This window comes from Patagioenas fasciata, chromosome 2 (genome assembly GCF_037038585.1).
Source record: "Patagioenas fasciata isolate bPatFas1 chromosome 2, bPatFas1.hap1, whole genome shotgun sequence".
Taxonomy (NCBI): domain Eukaryota; kingdom Metazoa; phylum Chordata; class Aves; order Columbiformes; family Columbidae; genus Patagioenas; species Patagioenas fasciata.
Genome location: NC_092521.1, coordinates 57,057,911 through 57,083,834, shown reverse-complemented (window position 1 = coordinate 57,083,834; position 25,924 = coordinate 57,057,911). Strand labels below are relative to the sequence as shown.

General features: G+C 42.6%; 1 protein-coding gene across 2 annotated transcripts in view; it reads right to left on the bottom strand.

The window, feature by feature from the left end:
- The window catches only part of LDLRAD4 (low density lipoprotein receptor class A domain containing 4), a 292,433-nt gene that overhangs the window by 170,901 nt on the left and 95,608 nt on the right, over positions 1-25,924 (bottom strand). For both annotated transcript variants that reach the window (XM_065829811.2, XM_065829812.2), the window contains one exon: positions 15,488-15,947. In XM_065829811.2, coding sequence (XP_065685883.1) covers positions 15,488-15,527 — 40 coding nt within the window. In that variant the 5' untranslated portion in view covers positions 15,528-15,947. The remainder of the gene's footprint in view (positions 1-15,487; positions 15,948-25,924) is intronic.

Genomic DNA, 25,924 nt, shown 5'->3' with positions numbered 1-25,924 from the left:
AATCAATAAAAGAATTATTAATGTTATAATCTTGAAATGCCTTTGTTAAATGATTCTGCTTTTATGTATCTCAAGGATTACTGCTCCACTCAATTTAACAATTCATTATTACTACAGACATAAAAAGAACATGTGAGGTGAACAGCTTCGGCTACTAGCTGTAACCTAACCAGCGTTACACTGTATAATTGATCTATTTTCTTCAAGAATAAAACTCAGAGAAAGAAAATTATTACTAGTGTCTCCATAAATAAGTATAGAAATCCTGGGGGCAAATGCGAGGGATAATAGCAAAGACAAGAGGAAGGAAAATGTGAGTGCACAAAGAGTTTATTTATAAATATCTCAGAAGTCATTTGTTGGCATCCTGCAATGGCTACACAGTCTGACATTGATCTAACTTTTAGACAGTGGCCCTATATTTAAGGACAGAAAAACTACGAATCAGCACGCTCGAGTTATGACACTCTTCTCAAAATTGAGTATAGCTCTTTTCCAGTTGAAACTGTTTCAAGACTGTCAATTTAAGGATAAGATTTCCAGAGTTTGTTCCCTATACAAGTATTTAAATGTTTTTTTTAAAGCAGCGTTGGCAGAACTTCAGCGTGGTTGTAATGACAGCAATCACTGTTAAGAAAATCACCTTAACCACTGTATGCCCATCTAATTTTATCTTCAGCTTTACCTTCTGCAGCCATCACAAGTCAGACTTTGACGTCTTCCTTCCACCTCTCCATGAACCCACTTTCCAGGCTCAAGTGTGTATTTCTTTCAGGGTGCAATTCTGTAAGTCCACCTCAGCTTTAGATATTGTCCCCAGATCTCACTTCTCTTTCCTTATTTATCTCATTTACACACCTAGCATCTCATTGCCTCTTTGTTAAGCAACAGCTACTGAACAGCCGGAAAACGGCAACTTGACCCTCTCTAGCCTTTTGTTAGCAAGTGCTGGCTACTCTGGTGGCAACAAATCTGTCTTGTGAGCTGAACCACAGAGCCAGGAATGGGGCCAAGTGGAGGATTTTGTTCACAATCACAACACTGATTGAAAGCAAAATGCTAAGAGAGCAACAGCAAATTTCACTTGCATGAGAATTTTCTCCTGGCTGTCTGTGATGGGTTTTAATGCTGTTCTGCTTATGTAGCAGAAGATGGCTCTTACCAGACTGAAGAATCTTGAATACTCATTTAAAGATTTCCTGCAGGTGAAGGGCTCATATGCCTGAATACTTGTGGGATTTGGTAACTGGTTTGTTTGCTTTCCAAACAGACCACTAGTTTCAGTATGAAATATGATCTCTCCACAAAACTTGACTATTTTCCTTCAGAGAAAGCAAGTTACATAAAGAACAAACCTTTATGAAGCTCTCCAAAATACCTCTTAAGACACCACACAAGTCTGATCCATGTGCGTATAAAGCAACAAAGCAATGAGCCTGCCTGCATTATGTTAATGAAAACAGTATTTTGCGTTTAAAGATCCTTGAAAAATAAGTGAAACTAACATGGACAGCTTTATTTGTATTCATCTCACTAAATTTTGTTCCCATGAATTTCAATAATCCTACTCTCTAGTTGGCATTTCAATGACAGGTAATTTTTTTAAGACCTTAAGTAATATCCCATATCCTTCATGCAGTCTTGTATCCCAGCACCCACTTCTTCCCAATGCACAATTAATACTTGCAGATAAGAAGGGCTGTTTGTGTCACACATTTTACGGTCATCTGTAATTCTTCAGAGACATTCTTTCCAGAAGTGCTGGCATAAAGCAAGCCTCCAGTTTCCACAAGAAATCCTACTGACTTATATTCTTCTCACAGTAGTAAGTAAAAAGAGTAAAGAAATGACAGAGGAAATATGAGAAAATAGTGCAGTAAGCATACTGCTGACTTGGAGATAAAAATAAAAAAGAGAATAATTGTGGTAATAATCTCACCCTTCACACTGGGTTCAGATTCAGAGGCTGTAGCTTTAGTTCTCAGGTCTGCCAAGCTTTCTAGCTCACTCCATGTAAATACTTCATCTGTGCCTTAGCTGCCTATCTGTAAATGGAGGACAGCAGTACTTTTTCTTTCTGCTTATATCTTGCCTTTTTTAGATGTTGAGATTTTGAAAGGGGCCGACCTTCACTGTTTTGGCACAGCAGAGTCCTCATCTCAGCTGAAAGTTCTTTGGTGCAACACTGATTGCTACAAGCAGGAGTCCTATGCCTGAGAGAACATTAACTTGTTTGTATCAAAAAGCAGAATAATAGGGTTTTAAAACAGTAACATACTTGAGAGATTGTACAAAAGCCACTATGTCAATGCTATGTCACTTTTTCCATGCATACACTGGAGAAGGCACTGAATAAAAACACCTTCAAGAACCATACTTGTTAGCTTTGTTGTTGGAGCTTACCTGTATTCCATTTATTACAAATAAACTCTCCAACAATTTCTATAAACAGCACTGTTTTGGGCACAGAAGTTATGATCTCTACAGAAAAACAACAACAACAAAAAAGTGTGTTTAGTTCACAGATGCCACCTACAACCTGCATTAAGTACAGTGAAGTTTTTCTGAACGTACTCTTGCATTGTTATGGCAGGTCATGTTTCTCTTCAAATTCTGGCTCTGAGCAACTAGAAGTAGATATTATCTTGAAAGCATTTCTTTTGAGATAAACAAATCAAGTACAATAAAGCTCACAAAGGGGAAAAATGGAGACTCATGCACAAACTCCAATTTTTTCGTTTAAATCAAGGACCAACTGAGTACACAGCCAGGCTGTGAATCCGTCTTCAGCCAGTATAAATTACTGGTTTGTATAGTCTAAGCCTCCAGGATAAACAGACAATTCTTGAACAATTCACATCCAAACAAGTCTTCCAGACATTTACGAAACCAGTGTCTTGTCCTGGGTCCTCCCCTCTCCACCTCGGCATATGTACACCTACAAGATACAGGCAGCCAGCACTGTCAGCAATCCGATGGCACAGGAGGAACACGTTTTATCCACTAACGACAGAAGAGCTGATCTCAGAGGCACGGATTGAAGATGCTGACTAGATGCTGGCTGTAGAGCAGGCTTCTTTTTGGGGTGTTTTCATAAAGAAAAATATTCATTGTTAACTCCTCACTCTTCTAACAAAGTTTCCTCTATTCTTACCCTTCAATCAGAAGGGAGTGACTTTCTCGTGGAGAAAGCAAGAAAGCTAAGGACATAAAGAGCCCACAACAGGGCGGAAAAATTTAAGAAGTAAAATCAAAATCCACAATGTATGAAAGACATACTGCTCAATCTGTCCTTCGCTGTCAACAGATTGTTAATCCCGGCATAAGAGAGGGTGGGAACCAACCCGAAGTCATGAAGAGCAGGGAGAGTGTCCCTGCCTGCCAACCGCACACAGATAGAACTATTTTAACCCCTGGGAAACATGTCTTGGTGATTTTCAATGAAAGCTTAGGTATTCAGCTGCCTAAACTACTGGGTAAGCTTTATAGTAAAGTTACAGTGGGGTGACTACAGGCAAGGACTAAAGTATGATACAGACGAATCTTGGTTTTAATATCAAAAACCTAGTTTCTGGGCCTCAGACACTGCCAAAACCCACCTGCCCAAAGCCTCCTTTGTTCAGAAATTAGAAATTAAGCATTATTAATACTACAGATATCACATCGTATTATCTTCCAGGGAAAAGAGGATCTTTGGGTGTTTGTAAGAGGCTGGCAAGGCTTGAAGGCTACACCCTATTAGCAAGTAATGATCCTACTAGTTGAAGATGTCCTTGTTTATTGCAGGGGGATTGAACTAGCTGACCTTTGAAAATCCCTTCCAGCCCAAGCTATGGTATGATTCCATGATTTTGCTTATCCACTGTTGCTGAGGGCTGAGCAGAAACGAAAGCGGGTGGGAGTATCCCTCTGGAAAGGGTTTGGAGCAGGGGCTGGGCAGTCCCTGGGGACAAAACCTGGGAGAGGCGCCGCGTGGTGTGCGTGTGGGCTGGATCCACGTTGCTTCCAAAGCAAAGTGCTTCTGTGGGGAAGGTCAAGCCCTGGGACGGAAGGTGTCACCGACACAGCCACGGGAACATGCGCATCCGTAGAAAGAGGAAGGACTGTGTCCACCCATAAGAAGCATTGCCCTGAACAAAAGCCAAACCAAATAGCAACGAAAAAAGGCCTGAGGAGTAAATTAATTCCATGCATCCTGTCCTCTTTTCCTAAAAAGTCAAAAGGTTTAAATATCAGAGAAGCAAATGTAACATTTAACCCTGTATACACCATATTATCTTCTCGATAACTTCTAGGATTTTTCACCACAACATTTATCCTGCAGCGTCAACTATTTTCACTTCTTTGTTTACCCAAACAACAAGTTCCGATTTTTAAAGGCATTGCTACAGCATGCAACAAAGAGAACAAAATATTAATTCATACTCTTTATTTCATGGTAAAAGAAAATTGTTAAGAGTATCAAGTCAAATGGCCTGCTTGAGATTACACGAAAACCAAGTAGCAAAACATAAGACCAAAATTTCACTTCACATTATTAAATCAAAACACCACTTCCTGGAGCCAAGTGCATGGGAACATCCTGCATCATTTTTGTATGAATAAAATTAGGTTTTGGCTAATACCACTCATGTTTCCACTTGGCCACGGTACCTCCTCTGCTTCCAAAAGGGCGCAGTCAAGTGCTTTAGTAGCTTTGTATTGATCTGAGTTTTGTTCTTCCTTTTTTAGCATTTTGAAGTGTATAATGCTCCCACTGCTGAGCCCAGCATCCCCAGAGCCGCTGCTGGCATGGGGCTGCTCACTCTCCTCTTCCTCCTCGTCCTACATGGGTTATGTCATACCCAGTGACATGTGTCCGGTCGGTTTGTCAGCAAGTAGTGTGTGTCCCCATGTGGATTTCTGCCCACCTCCAACAGCCGCAGCCGGAGGCCTGTTTTCTGGGTGAAGCACCACCAGCAGGAGCGTGACCTTCAGCATGCAAAATGCCTTTTTGGCAGCGAAAATACCCTCAGCCAGTCATAGGCGTAGCCTGAATGTCATACCCCACCTCTTCTCTTAAAAAAAAAAAAAAAAAAAAAAGAAATCTACCTAATTAATTAAAAGGAATTAACAGAAAATATACACTGCCAATTTAACAATCAATTTTCACGCCTTTTTATTTTCTGGGTTTTACTTGAGGGACTAAGCATTCATTTTGTCCATTTGGCCTTTTTATTATGATAAAACACTGAAATACAGCCTATTTACAGATAAATTTATTGTCACATTCAGTGTGGAATGGCCATTTGGCTGATTACGTTGTATCATGCAAAGGCATCACGACATTTACCATTAAGAAATGCGAAATGGCATACAGATATTTCCAAAGAACCATCAATTTTGCAAATGGTAACACTACAGCCAAGAATATAATCTACTAAAAATGGTTAAAAAGGTGAGGATCCAGGTTCACCGTCCTCCATGAACAGGCCAGATCATTCCTTCCCATGACTTTGGGAAGGTGAAGTTTGCCGTTTCCAGTAATGCACTACTTCGTAAAATAATTTTAATAATAGCATTGCCCGTGACGTTTCTCTAAATTTAAACCATCTTTCAGCCGGGCCTGCACAATTCAACAGCCCTTCGTTTGGGTTCTGCACTAACTGTCAGAAGAACAAGGGGACCAGGTCCGTGGAGGATCCTTTTCCGAGTCCAGTGACTCTAAAGGTGTTTCACAGGACACCATACTACGGCATTTCTCTGGAGTCCTCTTGACTTCTTTGCTGCTTTACTTTGCCTCCACATTCCCTGAGCTCCAGGTGGCTTCACACAGCCAGGACACCTTCTGGACGTGATTGCCACTCAAATTCTGCTATTTTTCTCCCTAGCTAGTGGGCAAGTATGTAGTAGTTCACCAAATGAAGTAGACAGGCAAAAACGTCTTCTGTTCCAGTCAAATAAAAATTTGAAGGGAGAAGCATTTAAAATATAAAATTCTTGGCCTGTGTAAAATGCCCCTCTGCTTGCGTACTAACTGCCACAGTTCAATTAGCAAAGACCATACCTGTCCAGTTACAGATTAAACAGCCCTTCAAACAGATTTTTGGAGAGAACAATGCATTTTCTCGGGGTGAAAGGAAAGAAAGGAGAAAACACAGTGTTTCACCTACACAAAGTTTGGGCTCAAAAGCTGACCTCCTGGATTAGAAGAACGACCCAAAGCAGAAAGCACTGTTGTTCTAATCACTGATCTTCAGGACAACAGAAGGTCTAGGTTGTGACCAAAAGCTATCGCTCTCACATGGCACCTCTGCTCGTGAGTTGATTTTCACAGTTTCTTGCTCTCCTATAATTCTATTAAAGCATTTAACCCTGAAGAGGAGACTTCCAAGCTATGCATTACTATACTGAGTGTAACAGATTTAGATAGCAAACTCATGAGAAACTAAGGTTATATCTTCTTCCATGTATTTTTGCTGAGAGTATTATCTGTACTCCAAAAACTGCACACTCTAAATAAAATATCTAAAGGAATACAATGGAATGTGATCCATTACTATGTGCGTGCTGAGTAAGGGGTATTGCAAAAAGTAATCTGTTTCTCCTAAGAACCAAGAGACAGTAAGAGTTGTCTGTGCGTTACATAGTAACCTTGAAAATTCATAAAACAAGAATGCGTTTGCTAAGAAAATTGCGGAGATTTTAGGAAGGCCAGACTAGCTTCAAGGGGCAGATGAAAACAAAGCTGGAACAGAGGAGGATGAGAATGCTCTGCTGCATATTCACATTGTATTTTTTTAATTAAGTGTTTATCTCTAATGGAAAATCATGCAAATAATGTCAGCAGCAATGTGGGAGACCTGTGTTAATGTATAAATGAGTTTTCAACTGCTTTTAATATTAATTACGTTGTATACTCATTAGAAGACATTTCAAACCTGTTTTGCTCGGTTTTACACAGAGCCTCAATTACAATTCCGAGGAAGAAGGTTACCTTCAGCACCAGTTATATATTCGATGCTAAGTAAATTGCAGTTTTATTCATAATAAAGAAAACAACCTCAAAGTGCAGTTGTTTTGGCTTTGCCCTATTTTTGATTATCCTTATAATTACCTTTCAAATACGCTTCCTAAGAGTGGTAAAAGCTTTTCTTAAAGTACTCACATACTGTGAAACAAAAGAATGGATGTAGTATTTCTGTAATATTAAAATATTTCTATGCAAGTTGCACAGACATAGAAACATATGTCGCACCCCCCAAAATAAGATGTTTAAAGAAGGCGGCCAGGCTAGAAGGAATGCAATGGAGCTATACTCCAGCAAAAAAGAGTCAAGACTTTAAACACATAAAACTCATCTCTCCTTTATCAATTATCCTAAGAGCTCAACAGAATCTACTTAATCACTGAGAAAACAGAGTAGTGCAAGTGGGTTACTAACTTTAAAAATGTATATTTATTATCCGGGGAACCAGCAATAATAGAATCACAGAAAAGTGAGGCTGGAAGTGATCTCATGAAGTCCATTCCCCTGCCCCAGGGCAAGATCAACTATACATAAACCATTCCTGACAGATATTTGTCTAACTTGGCTCTTAAAAACCTTCAGTGATGCAGACTTTGCAACCTCCCCAGGCAATCGGCTGCAGTTCTTAACTATTCTTACCATTAGAAAGATTTTCCTAACGTCTAACCTCAACCTCCCCACCACACTAAGCTTGTCTGTTACTTCTTGCTCTATCCCAGCAGAACTGGAAAACAGTTTCTTCTACCTTCCTCTTTACATGAAATTTCCATATACTTTTAAACGGTTATCACATTTTCCCTCACTACTCCATTCTCTAAATGAATAATGGCCAACTGGGTCATATTCAATCTGCTGGAGCAATTTATATCCTCTCCCATGTAATCCCCTCAAGGAGCCTCCCTATTCTGGAACTACCACCCCCATGCCAGAGACACCTCCACCCAAAATGCCAGCAGTTAAGCAAAACAAGATGCGGGGAGAGGAGCCAAACTGAGTGGTAGGATCTCAAGTCACCTTCCTGCAAGAAAGGTCCCACACAAACCAGCAGAAGTCACTGTGGAAGAGATGTGAGGTTGGGAAAGGTTTTCACCCCAGAGAAGAGCAGGTGAGGAAAAGGAGGGCTGAGTCTAGAAAAGAGGGGAAGCGGCTTCTAGACAACCTGGAATTAAGTTGTAGGGAGCTGGTCTGGAAGTGGGAGAGTTCTGGAAACAAGAGACGGTGAAGGAAAGCAGTGAAAAGCAAGAAGATTACTGGAAGGGTAGGGAATCTGGAGGAGAAGTGAGACCAGACGTACAAACAGGGAGGCATGGAGGAGCTGTAGTACAGAAAGAGGGGATTTGGTCACTGATGGGGGAAGTAGCAAGGAAAGGTTGGGAAAACGTGAAACACAGGACAGGAAACCTAACAGACGACCTGAGTGCCAGGGGGATACAGAGCAGAGGTGGTAGGACGGGAGAAGCTCCACCAAGCTGCGTTTCCATGAGCATGAGGATATCCTAATAAATTAGTTCAGCTTCTCTTGTGAAGCAGGTCCTGGGGCAGTAGTGGCCAAGCCAAGTTGCTCCTCGGGAGTAACTCGGCCTCTCTGGACGAGGCCCAATGTCAAGCTTTGACAACAATTACCTTGAGACATAAGACTGCAAAGGATTGTGGAAAGATCTGAGGGTGCCATCACTTCCATAGGGAAAGGTGTGAGGGAGAAGATATGAAGCTATGACAGAATGGGACGAGAAGGTGACAGGAAAAGTCAGTGCTAGACTGAAGGGCAGGGACCCACTGCAGAGAGCAACCTCTTTACTATTTATTCTGCTTTCCGTATTGCCAGAGCTAATAATCCCTCCAGCAGTGCTGAGAGTCAGAGGGCAGGAATGCCTCCGAGTCAGCCCAGGTCTGACAGAGCCTGTGCTGAGACAGAACTAACAAAATCCTGATGGACCTAAGCTGTCCTTGCAAGGTCAGGAGGCAACTCACAGATTCCTAATCCATGTCATAGCATTCCCCTTATCCTTTGATCACCCTGGATGTCCCTGTGCCACAGGCTCCCCAATGATGGAGAGCTGATTTCATCACCACACTTTTCTCCTAAACCAGCACTCAAAACACACACTGGTGAAGGAAAGTAGCTAATCTAAAAAATGGACCTTGGCTGTCCGGGATCACAGAATCACAGAATGTTAGGGATTGGAAGGGACCTCTGGAGATCATCTAGTCCAACTAACCTGCTAAAGCAGGTTCACCCAGAAAGATCACACAGGAATGTGTCCAGGTGGGTTTCGAATGTGTCCAGAGAAGGAGACTCCACAACCCCCCTGGGCAGCCTGTTCCAGTGCTCTGTCACCCTCATTGAGAAGAAGTTTCTTCTCATATTTAAGTGGAACCTCCTGTGTTCCAGTTTGTACCCATTGCCCCTTGTCCTATCATTGGTTGTCACCGAGAAGAGCCCCACCATGGTTATCCCGGCACCAGCGCAGCACTGAGAGAGGCTGAGGCAGAAGGTGAAGTACTTCATGGCAGCTCAGAGGTGTGCAAGCCAGGTGGTCCTTCTGACCATCACACCAAAGTGCCACTGTATCATGGCCAACATCTTGCCACGCAGCTCAGTGCATGAGACACATGCGCTGGCACAAATCCCCACTGCTTCACGGGAACCTAGGAAAACAATCTTCAGAAAGTTTGAGAATTACTGCTCTAGTCTGAAAATGACTGTTTTTTCAGTTCTCAAGGGTCATGTTGCCTAGACCTCTGGCCTTTCCTTTTACCCCTCTCTGGATGCTTCCAATGGACCTGAAGAGCACTGCTCAGAGCAGAAATAGTGCACAAGTCACACAAATGCTAAGTAGAGTGGAAAAATTATTTTGCATGTCTTACATGCAGACTCCTTTCCATATATTCTAGCGTGACATTTATGGTATAGTAGCATTGATTCACAGCCATTTTCTGATCTCTTGCAACTGCCCATCTGTTTTCTGCAGACCTGCTGCCTCACCTGTTGTTCTACATTTTGATTTGCACGGCTGATTATTCATGCCCAACCACAATTCAGAACTTGTCCTTGATGAACTGCGTCATATTTATTTTAGACCAGTTCTCCAATATACCACATTAATTTTGAATTCTAATCCTGTGCTCAGACGGTTTACACCCTCTCCCTGGTTGGTGTCATCCGGAAATTCTGTATGCAGATTCTATCATGTAAGTCATTAATTAAAATATTGAATATTTTCAGGCAATCCAGGGTAGAATCCCACTTGACATATCCTTCTAGCAATTATTCCAATAAGAGTTTTCCAGCCAACTGTGTACCCACTTCATAGCCCATATTGCCAACTAGTTTGTGAAAGGCTGAAAAGCCTTCTAAAAATCAAGAGGCACTGTTTCTCTACTTACAGAGGAATTAGTTCCACTGACAAGGTACCTTCTGGGAAAAAAAAAAAAATTGCAAATTCATTTATTATATTAGTAAACACAGGCTACTTATTAAAAAAAAAAAAATTAGTTCATTATTTGATTCAGACGTTTTTCCCCAAGAATTTAAGATAAACTATCTACTCCAAAGGGAAAAAACCCAAAACAAAACAAAAAACCCAACCTCAGGAAAGTTTACACATAAGTGCAGTGTTTGCTCTTTCACAGCTTCTTCAAGCTTGGACTGTCATCCAAATGTTCTCAAGTGTAACCACTAATTGCTCAGACATTGCTTCAGTTATTTTACCCTGTGTTGCAGAGATAATTTAATAAGCTTCAGCTTGTTCTAAGAGACCTATTATCCTATCTCATTAGTTTATAATCAGTTCTGTTCCTGCTCCAGTTGGAATTCTTACCTTTCTCAAGGTAGCAATCCTTTTCTTGCCCCCTGATTACACATCACCTTTTTTAGCAAAGAATGATGTAAAAAATGTCATTAAATAATTGCTCCTATCTGCACTATCACAACATGGGTTCTGGCATTCCCTCTGAACTAGGAGTCCCGAAATTCAGTTTTCCTCTTGTTACTACTGAGAACATAGCATGTTTCCTTGTTTCTATGTCCTTTCTTAGTTGTACTTTGTTTTGTGCCTCGGCCTACCTGATTTGGCCCTGGCATCTTTCTAATGTTCTTCTACACTCCTGTATGAGTCTTCAATTTTCAGATCATGCAATTTTGTCTCATAGAATGTCCTGAGTTGGAAGGGACCCACAAAGATCATCGAGTCCAACTCTTGTCCCTGTATATGACAACCCCAAAATTCACACCACGTGTCTGAGGGCATTGTCCAGTCTCGTCTTGAACACTGTCAGGCTTGGGGCTGTGACACCTCCCTGGGAGCCTGTTCCGTGCTCCACCACCCTCTGGGGGAAGAACCTTTTCCTAATGTCCAAGCCGAACCTCCCCCAGCACATCTTCCTGACATTCCCTTGGGTTCTGTCATTGATCACTAAAGAGAAGAGATCAGTGCCTGCCCCTCTTCCTCCCCTTGTGAGGAAGCTGTAGCCGCCACGAGGTCTCCCCTCAGTCTCTTCTTTTCCAGGCTGAACAAACCCAGTGACTTTAGCCGCTCCTCATACGGCTTCCCCTCCAAACCCTTCACCAACTCTGTGACCCTCTTCTGGACACTCTCCAGTAGCATAACATCTTTTTTATCCTGTGGCACCCAGAGCTGCACACAGTGCTCCAGGTGAGGCCGCACCAGTGCAGAGCAGAGCGGGACAATCTCCTCCCTGCCCGGCTGGGAGGGTTGCCCTCCTGGCTGCCAGGGACACTGTCGGCTCATGTTCAACCTGCCATTAACCAGAACCCCCAGATTCTTCCCCGCAGAGCTGCTTTCTAGCATCTCGTTTCTCAGACTGTATGTACAGCCAGGGTTGCTGTGTCCTAGGTGCAAAATCCAGCACTTGCCCTTCTTGAACGTCATGAGGTTGGTGATTGGCCAGTTCTTCAATCTGTCCAGATCCCTCTGAAGGGACTCTCTGCAGCTCTTGACAGCTCCTCCCAATTTTGCGTCATCAGCAAACTTGTTAAGCAATCCCTCAAGTCCTGAGTCTAAGTGATTTATAAAGACATTGAAGAATGCTGGCCCTGTGGAACCCTGCAAGTGACTTGTCTCCAGCCCAACACTGCCCCATTTACTAGAACCCTTTGAGCGCAGCCCATCAGTCAATTGCTCACCTACTGCATTGTGTGTTTATCCAGCTGCATGCTGGACATCTTGTCCAGGAGGATACTGTGAGACACAGTATCAAAGGCTTTGCTGAAATCCAAAATGATCACATCAACAGGCTTCCCTTGGTCAAGTAGGAGGGTAACCTTGTTGTAGAAAGAAATTCAGTTTATTAAACAGGCAGGACTTTCCCCTCATGAAACCATGCTGGCTGGGACTAGCATGGCTTCTTACATGTTTTTATTTGGGCACCTTTTATTTGTGCTTTTAATATTCTTTATTGTGACTGGAAAAGAAAAAGTTCATTCCTTTAGCAACTGCCAGTCTTCCTGGATTTCTTAGGTTTCTTTCCCAGGAAATCTTATGTATCAGTTCTATGAGCTGAATGAAATCTACTTTCTTGCATAGTATTGCTTTTATTCTCAAATTTTCTCTTCTCATCTTCTGAAAAATGATGAGCTCACTCTTTCATGATTGCTATCATTCAAATTGCGCTTTACTATCATAGACTTAGCCATCTCTTTCCTAATCAAGCCTAGAAGCACTTCCCTTCCATTGCCTTTTCTACATTCTGTAATCCTGAACCTATTATACTTGTGTGATCTACTGAAATAAGTATTTAGCCAGTAAAGTGAAAAAGCTTTTACCATAAGCTACTGTTTGGTAATATATGATAAAGTGATTAGATGAGCCCATCTCTTGGAACAAGAGCCACCTGCAAAAAAAGGCAGCTTTGGCATCTGAGCCAGAGAAATGAGCGTACAGACAGGAGCAAAATATCTTGCAGCCTTAACTGTAAGCCTTTCCAGGTCACAGTGAATAGCAAGGTGGAAAGGAGGTTTATGAAATACTCCGAAGGTAGCTACACAGGGGCACTGTCCTCGTAGGCATCTTTTGCCAGCACTCTTCAGCTGTAAATTGAAATGATTACTCCGATCGTTGCAATAGCTGCAATCACTTAGCATGGCTAGATTCAGTGTTGACACTGCACAGGTCTCAGATATCAAAGCTTTTTCTGTACAAATTAGCTCCCTTCTGCATGTGGTCATGCCCCCTCTGCCGCTAGCAGCTACTGTTTTCTCCTACAGCTAAACTGGCATTCCCATAAAGCAAGCAATATGGCAAGGATCAGGAGCAACCATGTGCACCTGCCGTTACACTTCTATTGCAACTCTTAGAGAAACGCACTCTGATGAATTTCTCTAAGAAATACATACAAGGTAGATCTCTAAAAAGCAAATAGAGATATCGATTTAATACGAGTTGGAAGAAATGGAAGTCCTTGCCTTTTCCTCATATGAAAGCCACGATATTTCAACCTGTTTCTTTTACAAGCCTCCTGCCTGTTTACTTTACAAGTCTCCTGAACATACGGTGCAACTTACCTCAATGTTTAATAATTCTTTAGTACAGCTAACAAGATTTGAAAATGCTTATTAATATCTTTATCTGATGGCAACTCCAAAAGAATATAAGAATTCTTTACGAGACCAAGCAACCTTCACACTATTAAAAGTCTCCAGAAAAGGTCTGAACCTGCTGTGCTGCCACCACAATCTCCCTGTTGTCTTAGGCCTCCAGGGACCCCACTTTCATCTCCCTGAGTTTTACGCAGAGTCATAGTCTCTTCCACCCAACAGCAGTCATGAGGTTACCAGCTTTCTGACATCCTGCTGCTTGAGCACCCTGATCACAGTGCCAACAACCCCTGCCTGCGGGGAGCTAAGGGGTACCAGATGCTGTAGCAGAAAAGTGTGAAGCTAGAAACAAAATAACATAATATTGCAAGGGTACTAAAGGTAACAGGGTTCTTAGCAAAGGGGAGAGCCACAGAAGGCAGGGCAGGTAAGGAAGGGAACAAAGAGGCACAGGGTAGGAATTTTGGCGGCGAGCAAAGGAGTGGTACAAACTCCAAGGAATGAGCTGAGGGCTGGCAGAGAGCAGCGAGATAGAAGATGCGCAGATGGGACAAGAACGACAGCAGGGAGCTGTCAGAGTTCGCTGCTGCCCAGGCAGAGGCAGAAGGGCCCTGCGGTGGTCCCAGGCCTCACATCTCCCATCAGCATTGGGGCACATGTGGAGAAAAGCTTCCCGTTTCCTCTCCTTCAAGACAGGTCTCACTGACATGCAGGCAAACCGTGCTATAAATCAAAGCAAGGCCAGGCAACGGAGACAGTTTGGAACTGCACTACTGCTCCACACTGATGTGCTGGTGTGGACAGCCAGAGACAGAGCTGCCACCCCACCACAGCTGGAAGGCTGGGACCAGCTTCTGAAGGTGGACCTGCTTTGGGAAAGGACAAAGTGGGAGCCTGCCCATGGGGAGATGAACAGTTTTGCCGTTCCTTCCTGGGATTAGCTCCTAAAACAGCAAGCAGCCCAGGGTAAAGCAGCCTGAGACAGAAAATTATCTTCCTGTACTTCCAACCCACAATCCAGTAAACTTCTGCTAAAGGCAAAAATTTTAAATTGGAACTGTAAACGTCTCAGACATTTATTTTCACTGTGGTACTAATCCACTATCTAGACCTACTAAAGCAAAAGGAATACCCAGTTGATTTTCTACCCATTTCTTGCAGGGTCTCAACTGGCCAGCAGATGTGGAAACAAAGCAGCAGGATCTTCTGATCCCTGCTTCCTTCTCCCACCTCTCAAAACAGAAAGCAGTCCAGGCAGGGAAAGCCCTGGATGAACTCCAGCAGACTTCACACTAGAGGGAGCTTTCCTCAGAGACACACCACCTTGGCATCCTCCTCCTCATTACATTATTTTCAGCATACCTACAGGGAAATAAATTAGACTCAGGTGAAACACCAAAACCCTCCAGTTTTGTCAGTTCAAGCACTGCAGCGTGTGAATGGTGTGGGGTGGGAGGGAGTACAAGTAGAAGGTACCCGGCAAGTTCTGCCCAGAGGTGTGCTTCGGCTGACAAGAAAAGCTCAGCGCTGGCGTGTTCCTGAGAAGCCTCCTGATAAGAACCATATCCATCCTGCACCCTCACCAAACTCCTGTGTTGAACATAAGAGCAACTTAACAGACTACATTTTATACTGACCCAGGAGGCCACTTGTTGTTAAGCTGTTAATGAGTTCTGTAATGAGGAAAGCTGAGATACACCTTCCCTAAGGCTTGTGGCGTTGTTTAAGAGGGCCTAAAATCCAGATAACTGTGTTATTCACTGTTAATACCGGTGCTGAACTCTTCCTCAGGTGAACTGTTTTAAAATACTATTTAAACTGAAAGTGCCATAAGGCACTAACGACAGCCAGGACCTATCCATTTTATTTTCTAACCACCAGTAAACTGCCCCAAAACTATGAGGTGAACTAGAAGTCCTTACCTGTGAAAGCATTTGTGGCCTGAAAACCAGCTTCCTGCATACTGCTCTCCCAGCAAAGCTTGAGATTCCCGGCTTAACCTGTCCTTACTGGAGACAACTGCTGAGCTTGGAGCTGTCAAGTCACTTCCATCTTAGCTCGTCAGAGTCCATTTCTCTTTCCATTCCCATATTTGGCACCATCCAGTTCCCACGCAATCCCAGGTCTTCCGATCCGTAGGCAGAGGGGATCTGTGCTGGATTCAAGTAGGAAGCGCTGGACAGTCCCATCAACCAGCCAGCCAGAGGATCTGGGCCATGATGAATGTGGAAATGAAGCAAATCGCCTGCCAAGACTTTATTTCCCTTTTACAATTAAGTTCTAATCCTCTGTTCATCCAGGACCATTTTTTTCAGGCCTCGGCCACTAGTGATGTTCAATTGTCTCTCCTCTCTTGTGCTCCTCTCCCCTCAGGCACGCTCACTGAGAAATTAAAAAAAGAAGAGATTATGTTTCCTGATGACCTGTAGCAACATTAAAATTAACAGTCTCCAGGGAACAAAAATCCAAAACACATTATCAGGGATTGATTGTACACATTAAAGGAGATCTTCAGAAGGCAAATATTGCGATTTTGCTGAGATGCAAAGTGTGACCACACAGCTCTTTGAAGTGCAAAAAGGAACAGTGCTGAGGGTGTCATATGCATCTCTGAGAACATGATATGATTTACATTTCAAAAGCCATATTTAGCAGAGATGGGGGAAGCAATACAATAACAAAATTGCAGTTAAAAAGGAAAAGGAAAAATACTCAAGGTTCCCAAGTCTAGTCTATTCAAAACCACACTGAGATTATTAGCATTTCATATACCTGCTTCCCTTCTTTTCTGGAGCAGGAAAAGAGAGCACTGTCTGCCAACACTTTATATGCCGTTCTAACAGTCTTCTGAGGTTAAAAACCTTGGTATGTCTGTGTTGTCAATTATCTGTTTAAAGTCTCAATTGTAACACAGATGAGGCAACTCGGATGTCTTCAGACATTTGGGAAAATTAAAAATACCCACAGGCTATACAAGAGAAACGCGGTTAAGTTCTTCTTGATCGTACAGCTTTTGCATAGCATGGGCATCTGCAGCTCACTGAAAACTATTATAGAGAAGCTGCACATCCAGCTTTTAAAAGCCAGGATACATTTACTTCTATGGAGTGAAGGCAAACAGCAGACAGCTACATGTTTAGGGAGAAGATTATTTTAGGAAAAAAAGGAAGAAAGAGAAGTGGACTTGGAGGAGAACCCACTCATTCCCCAGCCATCCAACCCTTGGCTTGCTGTCTCCCAATTCAGTGGCACAGGTAGGCTGAAACCAGGTCTGTGAATATCTCATCACCTACTAATGGATTCTAGCTAATGAGTCTAGCCAGGGCTTGCAGAACTGGATCAGACACGAGGTCTATGTACCGGAGAAGCCCGTATCAAAGGGTACCAGTGTCACCATCAGTCTCAGCACCTACTGCTTTGGAGAACAGTGTGAGACTGGGCACCATGGGCAGGTGTGAACAACTCAGCACCCCGGCCCCACCTCATCCTCTACCCTGACCTGCAGGACCTAGAGGCTACCTCAGACCCTGAAGCTTAAAGCTGAGTATCCCAGGTGGTCCAAATCTGCAGAGATGCTTCTCACACTCCTTGGGGCACCTTCTCTGCCCTGCAGGCACTGTCAAATGCAGCCTGCTGCTTTTCCCCCCTCCCCCAATTTTGTTAAGCCAGTGTTACTGAAAAACACGTTTTTGTCTCAAAACACAGCACAGGATTGACTGATTGGTTACTTGTATTCAAATCCAGTCATTTGCATTCAAATCAAATACAACTGCAGAACATATTTAAGATATTTTCCCCATCTCTCACCCAAACATCCCAACTTCACAGAGGAGAAAGTAGAAAATAAGGAAAAAACCTCACATACAGACAAAAAACCAACAACAGCAACCAAACACAAAGCCTTTACACAGGTAGTATCTTCTATCAGAAAAAGCTGCATTACGATTTTAGAACAGTCTTTAAAATACTATTATTCCCAAATTTCAGCCCTTTGAAGTGCTCTATACAACTAATAACCATTTCATATGAGGTTATTTTATTCTAAAATATGTACAGTTTAGCAAGTGTAACACACACAACCCCTGTAGCACATATTTCTCTTGGCTCTTAACATTGTGGTAACTACACTGTAATGACTACAGATGGATGCTGGTCTAATTTCCCAAGCTTTTTCTCTAGAGGCCTGAGTTTCTTTTATATTTATAAGAGCAGGTCCATAACTGCATTCACATTTTCAGCCTTATAACTTTTGATTTTGGTTTATAAATCCTCAGTTTTGATGCCTTCTACTTTCAGCATTTTAATTTCTTTCCCCAGCTTAGAGATGCTCAACAGATGTGCAGCAACACCTTGTCATCCAAGGAAATTCTCTTATTGTTACACCTTTGTATCAGATATCATATACTTCTGATTCTTAAAAGAATAAATACATTTATGTTCTTGAAAATTAACTTTTTTATTAAAAGAGGATTTATTTTGCACATCTTCATTATTTCTGCTAAACTAGTTACAAACCCAACAGTGCTGAAGAAACTTTCGGCAACCACTGCTTCTTCAGACAGAAAGATATTATTTTAATAACATTACAGGACACTGAAACGCTTACAGAGTTCATCCAGATCTTAAAATTTAAAATGTAGTGCCATTCATGAGGTTCAAGTCCTCCCTTAAGGTCTCAAGTGAATAAGAAGATACTGATGTCTCTTGATTGCTCTAAGTGAGCATTTTCTATCACCGCAAAAGCCCTTTTCTACCTTGGTGGACAATGAGTTTGGAGGTGGTTGGTAGGACATAAGGAATCAGAGGAAGCTGCTGGGGCAAACCTGTGCAGTGCTCAGAGCTCACTGTGCCTCTTTTCAACTCAAAACCAAGCTCAGTACTTAAATAAAATGTTTCACACTGATGGCTAAGCAGGCTATTTAATAAGTACTTTCAAATAAGCAGACCTTTCATCAGTCATATTTGCAGGACAATTTCAGATCCGGCTGACATCAACAGCAAATCAGGAAAATGGCAAATTCCACTTTTTAACAGCATATACAGCTATGACTTTTCCATTGTACTTTACATTATTGAGAAATTTTCCATTAAAGCTGAAATGATGTTTAAACAGAGGAGGTTTGTTCCTAAGCATCTGCACGCACAGAATGGGTCGGGACCTTTGCTGACACGTTTCAGTGTGGCTTAGCCAACTCCAGTGAAGCTATGTGTATGTCCTTTTACACCAGTGGAGTGTAGAAATGTTAAACCAACCTCCTTAAAGGAACAAAAAATGAAAATCTTACCTGAAAAAGAGAGAGGAGAATAAACAATATAACAGAACTACAATAAGGTGCAATCGTCAATGGAACTACTACAGTTTCCACAACCTGCAGAGACCCAGGTGGGAACACATCCCATTATAGTGACCATACAGCAAAGAGAAAATGCAGACTGGAAAGACCAGAGATTTCCTCTTCCCTCCATCTGTTACGTCCTTTCCAATCGCAACAGAAACTCTGCTTCCACTTCTGCTTTCATTCATCCACTCCAGCGTTATATGAGACTCAGAAGCAAACCAAAGGCGAACAGTGTGTTGTGTAAATATGGAGCTATGCTATGAAGATTTTCGGCTACTCTGCACTTAATGTGATTGAATACCTAGGGAAAAATCAAACACATTTGTTTTCATCCTCTACATTTTTCTCTGACTTGGTCCTAAGAAAGTCAACACCATCTGAGCCTCACACAAAGCGCAGACAGAAAATATTTTGACTATTTAACACCTTATGGGAGTTACACGTTCTCATGGTATATTTAACTAGTGAACTTGCTATTCCTCTTTTCTGAACACTTGAAAATGCAGAATTAAAGGGCCACTGTAAAAAATAATCCAAGAGAGAAAAGTAGCCATTAAATATTGCAACAATACTACATTTTATTAAGAATTGTGCAATCATCAGTCAGGACAAGCCAGGAGGAACTTGCACCAAAAGAAGAAGTGAAATACTATTTTTTCCCAAGACTGGCATCTCTGTCATGTCTTGAAAAACTCAAAAGCACTGGCTGACATGTAAATGCTGAAAGTTGGGTTTTTTGTTTGTGGTTGTTGGGTTTGTGGGGTTTGGGGCTGCTTTTGTTTGTTTTTTTTTGTTTGTTTTGTTTTGTTTTTCCATTTCCTTTCCCTCTGCACAGTCTGTTTCTTTGGCCATGCACTGTTGGTTCCCACACAGGCATTAGAAAACCACTCGATGTGCTGTCAGAGGGCTACGGCTGCGGGAAGCGCTTCCCATGACAGCCCTTGGCACAAGACATCCTAAAGGACAGTATTTGACCGAGGTGCTTAACAAAATTTATACCAGGAGGAGCATAAACCTACACATTTACATTTTTGAGCAAGTTACTGAACAGCTTGCAAGCTGCGGTTTAATGTAACTTAATCAAGGGAGGACTGGCTGCTTGAAATTCTAGCTTTCAGGAGATTTAACTGTGTCTCCAAATTCAAGGAAAAAAGTAATTCAAGTGAAGCCAGGACAAGTACTGAACAATCCACATGCTTAAACACTTCGCTGAAGTAAGGCCTATATTTCTTAAAGGTTAAGGCAGCACAGACTTGGATATGTATTTAAGAAGTTTCTGGCTGCAAAACCACCTCCAACATTTTGTTTTAATAAAACGGAGTTTGTAAAAAATATCTTTTGAAGTTTGCTAAAGTGATTCAAAATGAAGCGTATGTGCACACACACAGCTCACCTGTCTATCCCCTTTTGGATTCACTAAGAGTTTTCCAGGCTTTGGTTTTCCTTCTCATAGAGACTTCTAAACTAGGTACAAATACCTATCAGTTATACCTACTCTTTTTTAGATGGCAGGGCCTGTGTTTTATCATGTGATCCTCATTTATTTTATTTACTTCTATCTATAATTTGTCATCCTTCTAAGATAACATCGCGTCAGTGCTAAGCAAATCCTGGTTCCTGGGAAACACTATGATCCATTATTCCAAGACTGCTTAAAAAACTCAAGGCAACTTTCACAAGAGACAATCCACAAATCAAACTGAAAACCAGATGTTTAAAATGTGTTTATATAATCGCATCTTTCTCACACACACATGTACATCGTTTGTTTTCACTTTCTGTATTCAATATCCGTATAGGTCCGTTACGACTTTTTAAACAGGTGTTGTATTTAACTTTCTTGGTGTATTTCAGTGACATACAAAATGAGTTTGCATGTTATGTTATACATATTTATATTCCTACAGATAATTTCAGATACTCTTCAGCTTGTTTAGGAATGGTCTCCAGGCTTACTTCTCCTTCCTTTTTGTTACAGCACTCCCTGCTTTGGGGCAAAGAGAGGACAAAATTTCTGTTAAGAGCAGTAAAATTAAGCACAGCACAGATGCATCTTTTGCACACATTTCATCAGGTGTGAACTTAGCATCGGTTAATTCCTCATGCCCATTCCCGACTTGAGTCTCAAAAGACTGTTTACCTTCAGAAATGCACATATGGGTTTAGATTTGAGCCTGCCTAAACAAAGAAGGATGCTCAGTCACCAGCCCTTGGTGGCCAGTGAGCCCCTGGTGGTGCACCTGGGACACAGCAACCCTGGCTGTACATACAGACTGGGGGATGAGATGCTGGAAAGCAGCCCCATGGAGAAGGATCTGGGGGTTCTGGTCAACAGCAAGTTGAACATGAGCCAACAGTGTCCCTGGCAGCCAAGAGGGCCAACTGTGTCCTGAGTGCACCAAGCACAGCATTGCCAGCCGGGCAGGGACGAGAATGTTCCGCTCTGCTCTGCACTGGTGCGGCCTCACCTGGAGCACTGTGTGCAGCTCTGAGTGCCACAGGATAAAAAGGATATAAAGATACTGGAGAGTGTCCAGAAGAGGGACACAAAGCTGGTGAAGGGTTTGGAGGGGAAGCTGTATGAGGAGTGGTTAAAATCACTTGGTTGTTTCAGCCTGGAGAAGAGGAGACTGAGGGGAGACCTCATGGTGGCTACAGCTTCCTCAAAAGCGGAGGAGGAAGGGCAGGCGCCAAACTCTTCTCTCTGGTGACCAGTGACAGAACCCAAGGGAATGTCAGGAAGATGTACCAGGGGAGGCTTAGTTTGGACATTAAGAAAAAGTTCTTCCCCCAGAGGGTGGTGGAGCACTGGAACAGGCTCCCCAGGGAGCTGTCACGGCCCAAGCCTGACAGTGTTCAAGAAGAGACTGGACAATGCCCTCAGACACATGGTGTGAACTGTGGGGTTGTCACATGCAGGGACAGGAGTCGGACTTGATGATCCTTGTGGGTCCCTTCCAACTCAGGACATTCAATGATTCTATGACAACCCAAGCTAGATGTGGTCTTTCTGCATTCTTTGAAGCAGGAAACATGTCCGGAGAGGAGGGCATATGGCCAAACCATCATTTTTTCTAGCCTGTTAAGAAAACATTCTAGAAAGCAAGACATATCCCCAACACCAATGCCAGCACACACTGCAAAACCCTCTACAGACAAAGTTTAAAACAAACAGGATGAATGCTTCCATACAGACATTTCTTCTCTTCCTCCTGCTCCTCCATGTTTCTTTCTTTTTGGAGCAGAGCAACAAACTGAAATAATGGTTTAAAAATTGGTCTGTTTGGTAGCTTCATCCAAAGCGAATAGCCTCTGGTAATTAGATAGTAAGGAATATTTCACTTGAAGAAATCCTATAAATAACTGATAACACAATGGGGCATGCCACATTTGCGTCCATTAATCTTGCTAAGTGGTAGAAATTAATTTGGGTCCTCTATTTTCTATCTCTATGAATAAACTAAAGAGCCATACATTTTCCCATAGCTACGCTGACAGATTGCAGTAAAACCCCAGTGGAAAAGTTTACTAAGACCTCCGTGACAAGCTATTGGGTTTGGATGAGATAATTATTGGGAGAAATTGCACAAGCCGTGTTACGCAGGGCAAATGAGAAAATTGCATTGTTTATTTTTGGACCTTAATTACCAGAAGTTGTCAAGAGAAATCATTAATCATGCTGTTCTATGAACCTGACCAGAGAAAAACCTGAGCTCTGAATTTGATTTGCCAAAACAACAAAAAGTTAGTAAGAGCAGAATCCAGACTCAATTAATTTTTTCTAAAGCAACATAAGGTCAGTATTCAAATTTGCAGGTTGGAAAAAGCAAAAATTACACTGAGCAGACTGGAGAAAAGATTACAAGTTTTTGACTGCTGCCCCCATGACTTGTATGAGAAACAAGGAGTTGCCAGAAATCCAGGGGATTCTGTCTATCTCAAGACTTTGAGTATCCAACATCAAAGAGCATTTAGCATCCCATTAGAAAAACTGTGGTTGTCAGTCATAGCTGCAGAAGCTGACCACCCAGATAAGCAGCAGCAGGACAGTGAAGTCACTGGTTTAACACTACTGTGCTACAGAGGACACACAAGCCGGGAGGAAACATCTTAGGAGAACACAACGTGGCCACTGCTTGTCTGTTGTTAACAACATTATCAATGTGAAGCTGAGCACCAGGTGGGAGAGATGTTTCCTCTTCCTCTCCCATAGAAACTCTTTGCTGTTTCGACAAAATATTTCTTCACAGAATCAAAGAATGTTAGGGATTGGAAGGGACCTCGAAAGATCATCTAGTCCAATCCCCCTGCTGGAGCAGGAACACCTAGATGAGCAGATCACACAGGAGTGTCCAGGCGGGTTTTGAATGTCTCCAGAGAAGGAGACTCCACAACCTCCCTGAGCAGCCTGTTCCAGTGTTCTGTCACCCTCACTGTGAAGAAGTTTCTTCTCAAATTTAAGTGGAACCTCCTGTGTTCCAATTTGAACCCATTACCCCTTGTCCTACCATGGGTTGTCACTGAGAAGAGCCTGGCTCCATCCTTGTGACACTCACCCTTTATGTATTTATAAACATTAATGAGGTCACCCCTCAGTCTCCTCTTCTCCAAGCTAAAGAGCCCCAGCTGCCTCAGCCTTTCCTCATAAGGGAGATGCTCCACTCCCTTAATTATTTTGGTTGCCCTGCGCTGGTCTCTCTCCAGCAGTTCCCTGTCCTTCTGGAACTGAGGGGCCCAAAACTGGACTCAGTATTCCAGGTGTGGTCTCACCAGGGCAGAGTAGAGGGGAGGAGAACCTCTCTCGACCTACTAACCACCCCCTTCTAATACACCCCAGGATGCCATTGGCCTTCCTAGCCACAAGGGCACAGTGCTGGCTCATGGTCATCCTGCTGTCCACCAGGACCCCCAGGTCCCTTTCCCCTATGCTGCTCTCTAATAGGTCATTCCCCAATTTATAATGGAAGCTGGGGTTGTTCTTGCCCAGATGCAAGACTCTACACTTGCCCCTGTTACATTTCATTAAATTTTTCCCTGCCCAACTCTCCAGCCTGTCCAGGTCTCACTGGATGGCAGCACAGCCTTCTGGCGTGTCAGCCACTCTTCCCAGTTTGGCGTCATCAGCAAACTTGCTGATAGTACACTCTATTCCCTCATCCAAATCATTGATGAATATATTGCATAATACTGGCAAATACTGGTTTCCTTTCACCTCATCTTGAGAACTCATCATACAGAGACACAAGCACTGTATGCTATTTACAAGCTCTCTGTTTTCCAAGCGTGTATCATGCATTTCCTAGCTTTTCACCAGTCAACACAAACTTCCAAATTTCTTTATCTACATTTTTAGGTATAATTGGAGCACATAGTCATGTCATGTCCACTGACTAACCTTCCATAAAAGAAGCAAATGGGTAGCACAGCTTTCCTGCAGCAAATGAGTTATGTCAACGACCACAGAATCATTAGAATCATAGAATTGTTCAGGTTGGAAAAGACCTTTAAGATAATTGAGTCCAATCATTAGCCTAACAGTGCCAAGTCCACCACTAAACCATGTCCCTAAGAACCTAATCTACGCATCCTTTAAACACCTCTAGGGCTGGTGACTCACCTCCCAGGGCAGCCTGTTCCAATGCCTGATAAACCTTTCCGGGAAGAAATTTTCCTAACCATCCCCAGCAAAACTTGAGGCCATTTCCTCTCATCCTCTCATCCCTAGCAGACCCAGCAGCACTCTTCTTCTCTCCACTGACAGCACCTTCTGGGTGAGGACATTGCACTCTCCAGGGAAAGGGTGCACAGCCGAAAACAACCTCTCCCACTGAACTGGTTAGAGCAGACAAAAATCCTAATATACACAATGGAGGTACAGACACACATACTGACTTCGCTCATAAAATGCAGATTGTGTGGATCTAGTCAAGTTTCACTTCCTTTTTGAAGGCAGAAACATCTGCACTCTGATTGTTCTGGAAAGGAAATGCAGAAGACAGAATCTCCCACGTGAAAATCTCAAGTAGTGTGTGGACACAGACCAGCGCAGTCCTCTCACTGAACAGTCCTGGGGAATGTGGAAGTAACCATACAAGGAAAATCTGAAAACCCAGAGATCAACTGGAGTTATCCAACATTATTTCAGCCTCTGTCAAAACACTTGGTATGAATGAAAAAGCAGAACACAATGCATATTTTGGCAAATGCAAAATGCAGAAGAGAACCATGAACCTGTGCTAATCGGAATGAAAAATGAACTGATGCTGAAGAGACACTCAAGGGGGGTGGAAGCTGTTGGAGAATAAAACTACTACCTTGGAGAATGAAACTACTATCTGTACAGCACTTGGGTTTGTTACATACGCCACTGGTAGGCAAGGGTGTTCAGTCACTCTCAAGAAGGATATAGCATCCTAGGCACTTGTGACCTGAGCAAAGAAAATCCTCTTCTACTAAAGAATAAAACATGACTAAAGAATTGACTTAGCACAAACTGCCACCATATTAATTGAAGAAGCACTGGTAAGAATTTCACAACTTTCTGGAAGGCTGTACCACTCAGAGCTATGAAAGTCCATCTGCTGTGAGCAGCAGCTGTTGAGGAGGGCAAGGAACGTAGGAGAAAGGCCCACCAGTATTTTATACACATGACTACACAGAAACAGTTTGAGTTTCCTGCAAATCAAGCCACGCCACAAGAATTAATCTGGTTTATTTACAGTGTCAGTAGCCAACATTATCTGCATGCTGCATAAGGAAATTCAAATAGAGCATTATCCAGACAAGCAAAACCCAGTTTAAAGGAACTGTAGCCAGCACTGGGCACATCCCAGCGCTGATGTGAGCAGCATGGGAGACAAATGTCATTCTGCTTTATAGCGGCAGTCAGTGCAAAACGTCAGTCATGTGTGTATGCCTCTTCTAACTTAAAGAGCATTTGTGATGATTTCAGACTGCCTATACAGATCATGTACTGCACAAATCCATTTTAATTCCAGTGCCATAGAAAATTTTAAAAGA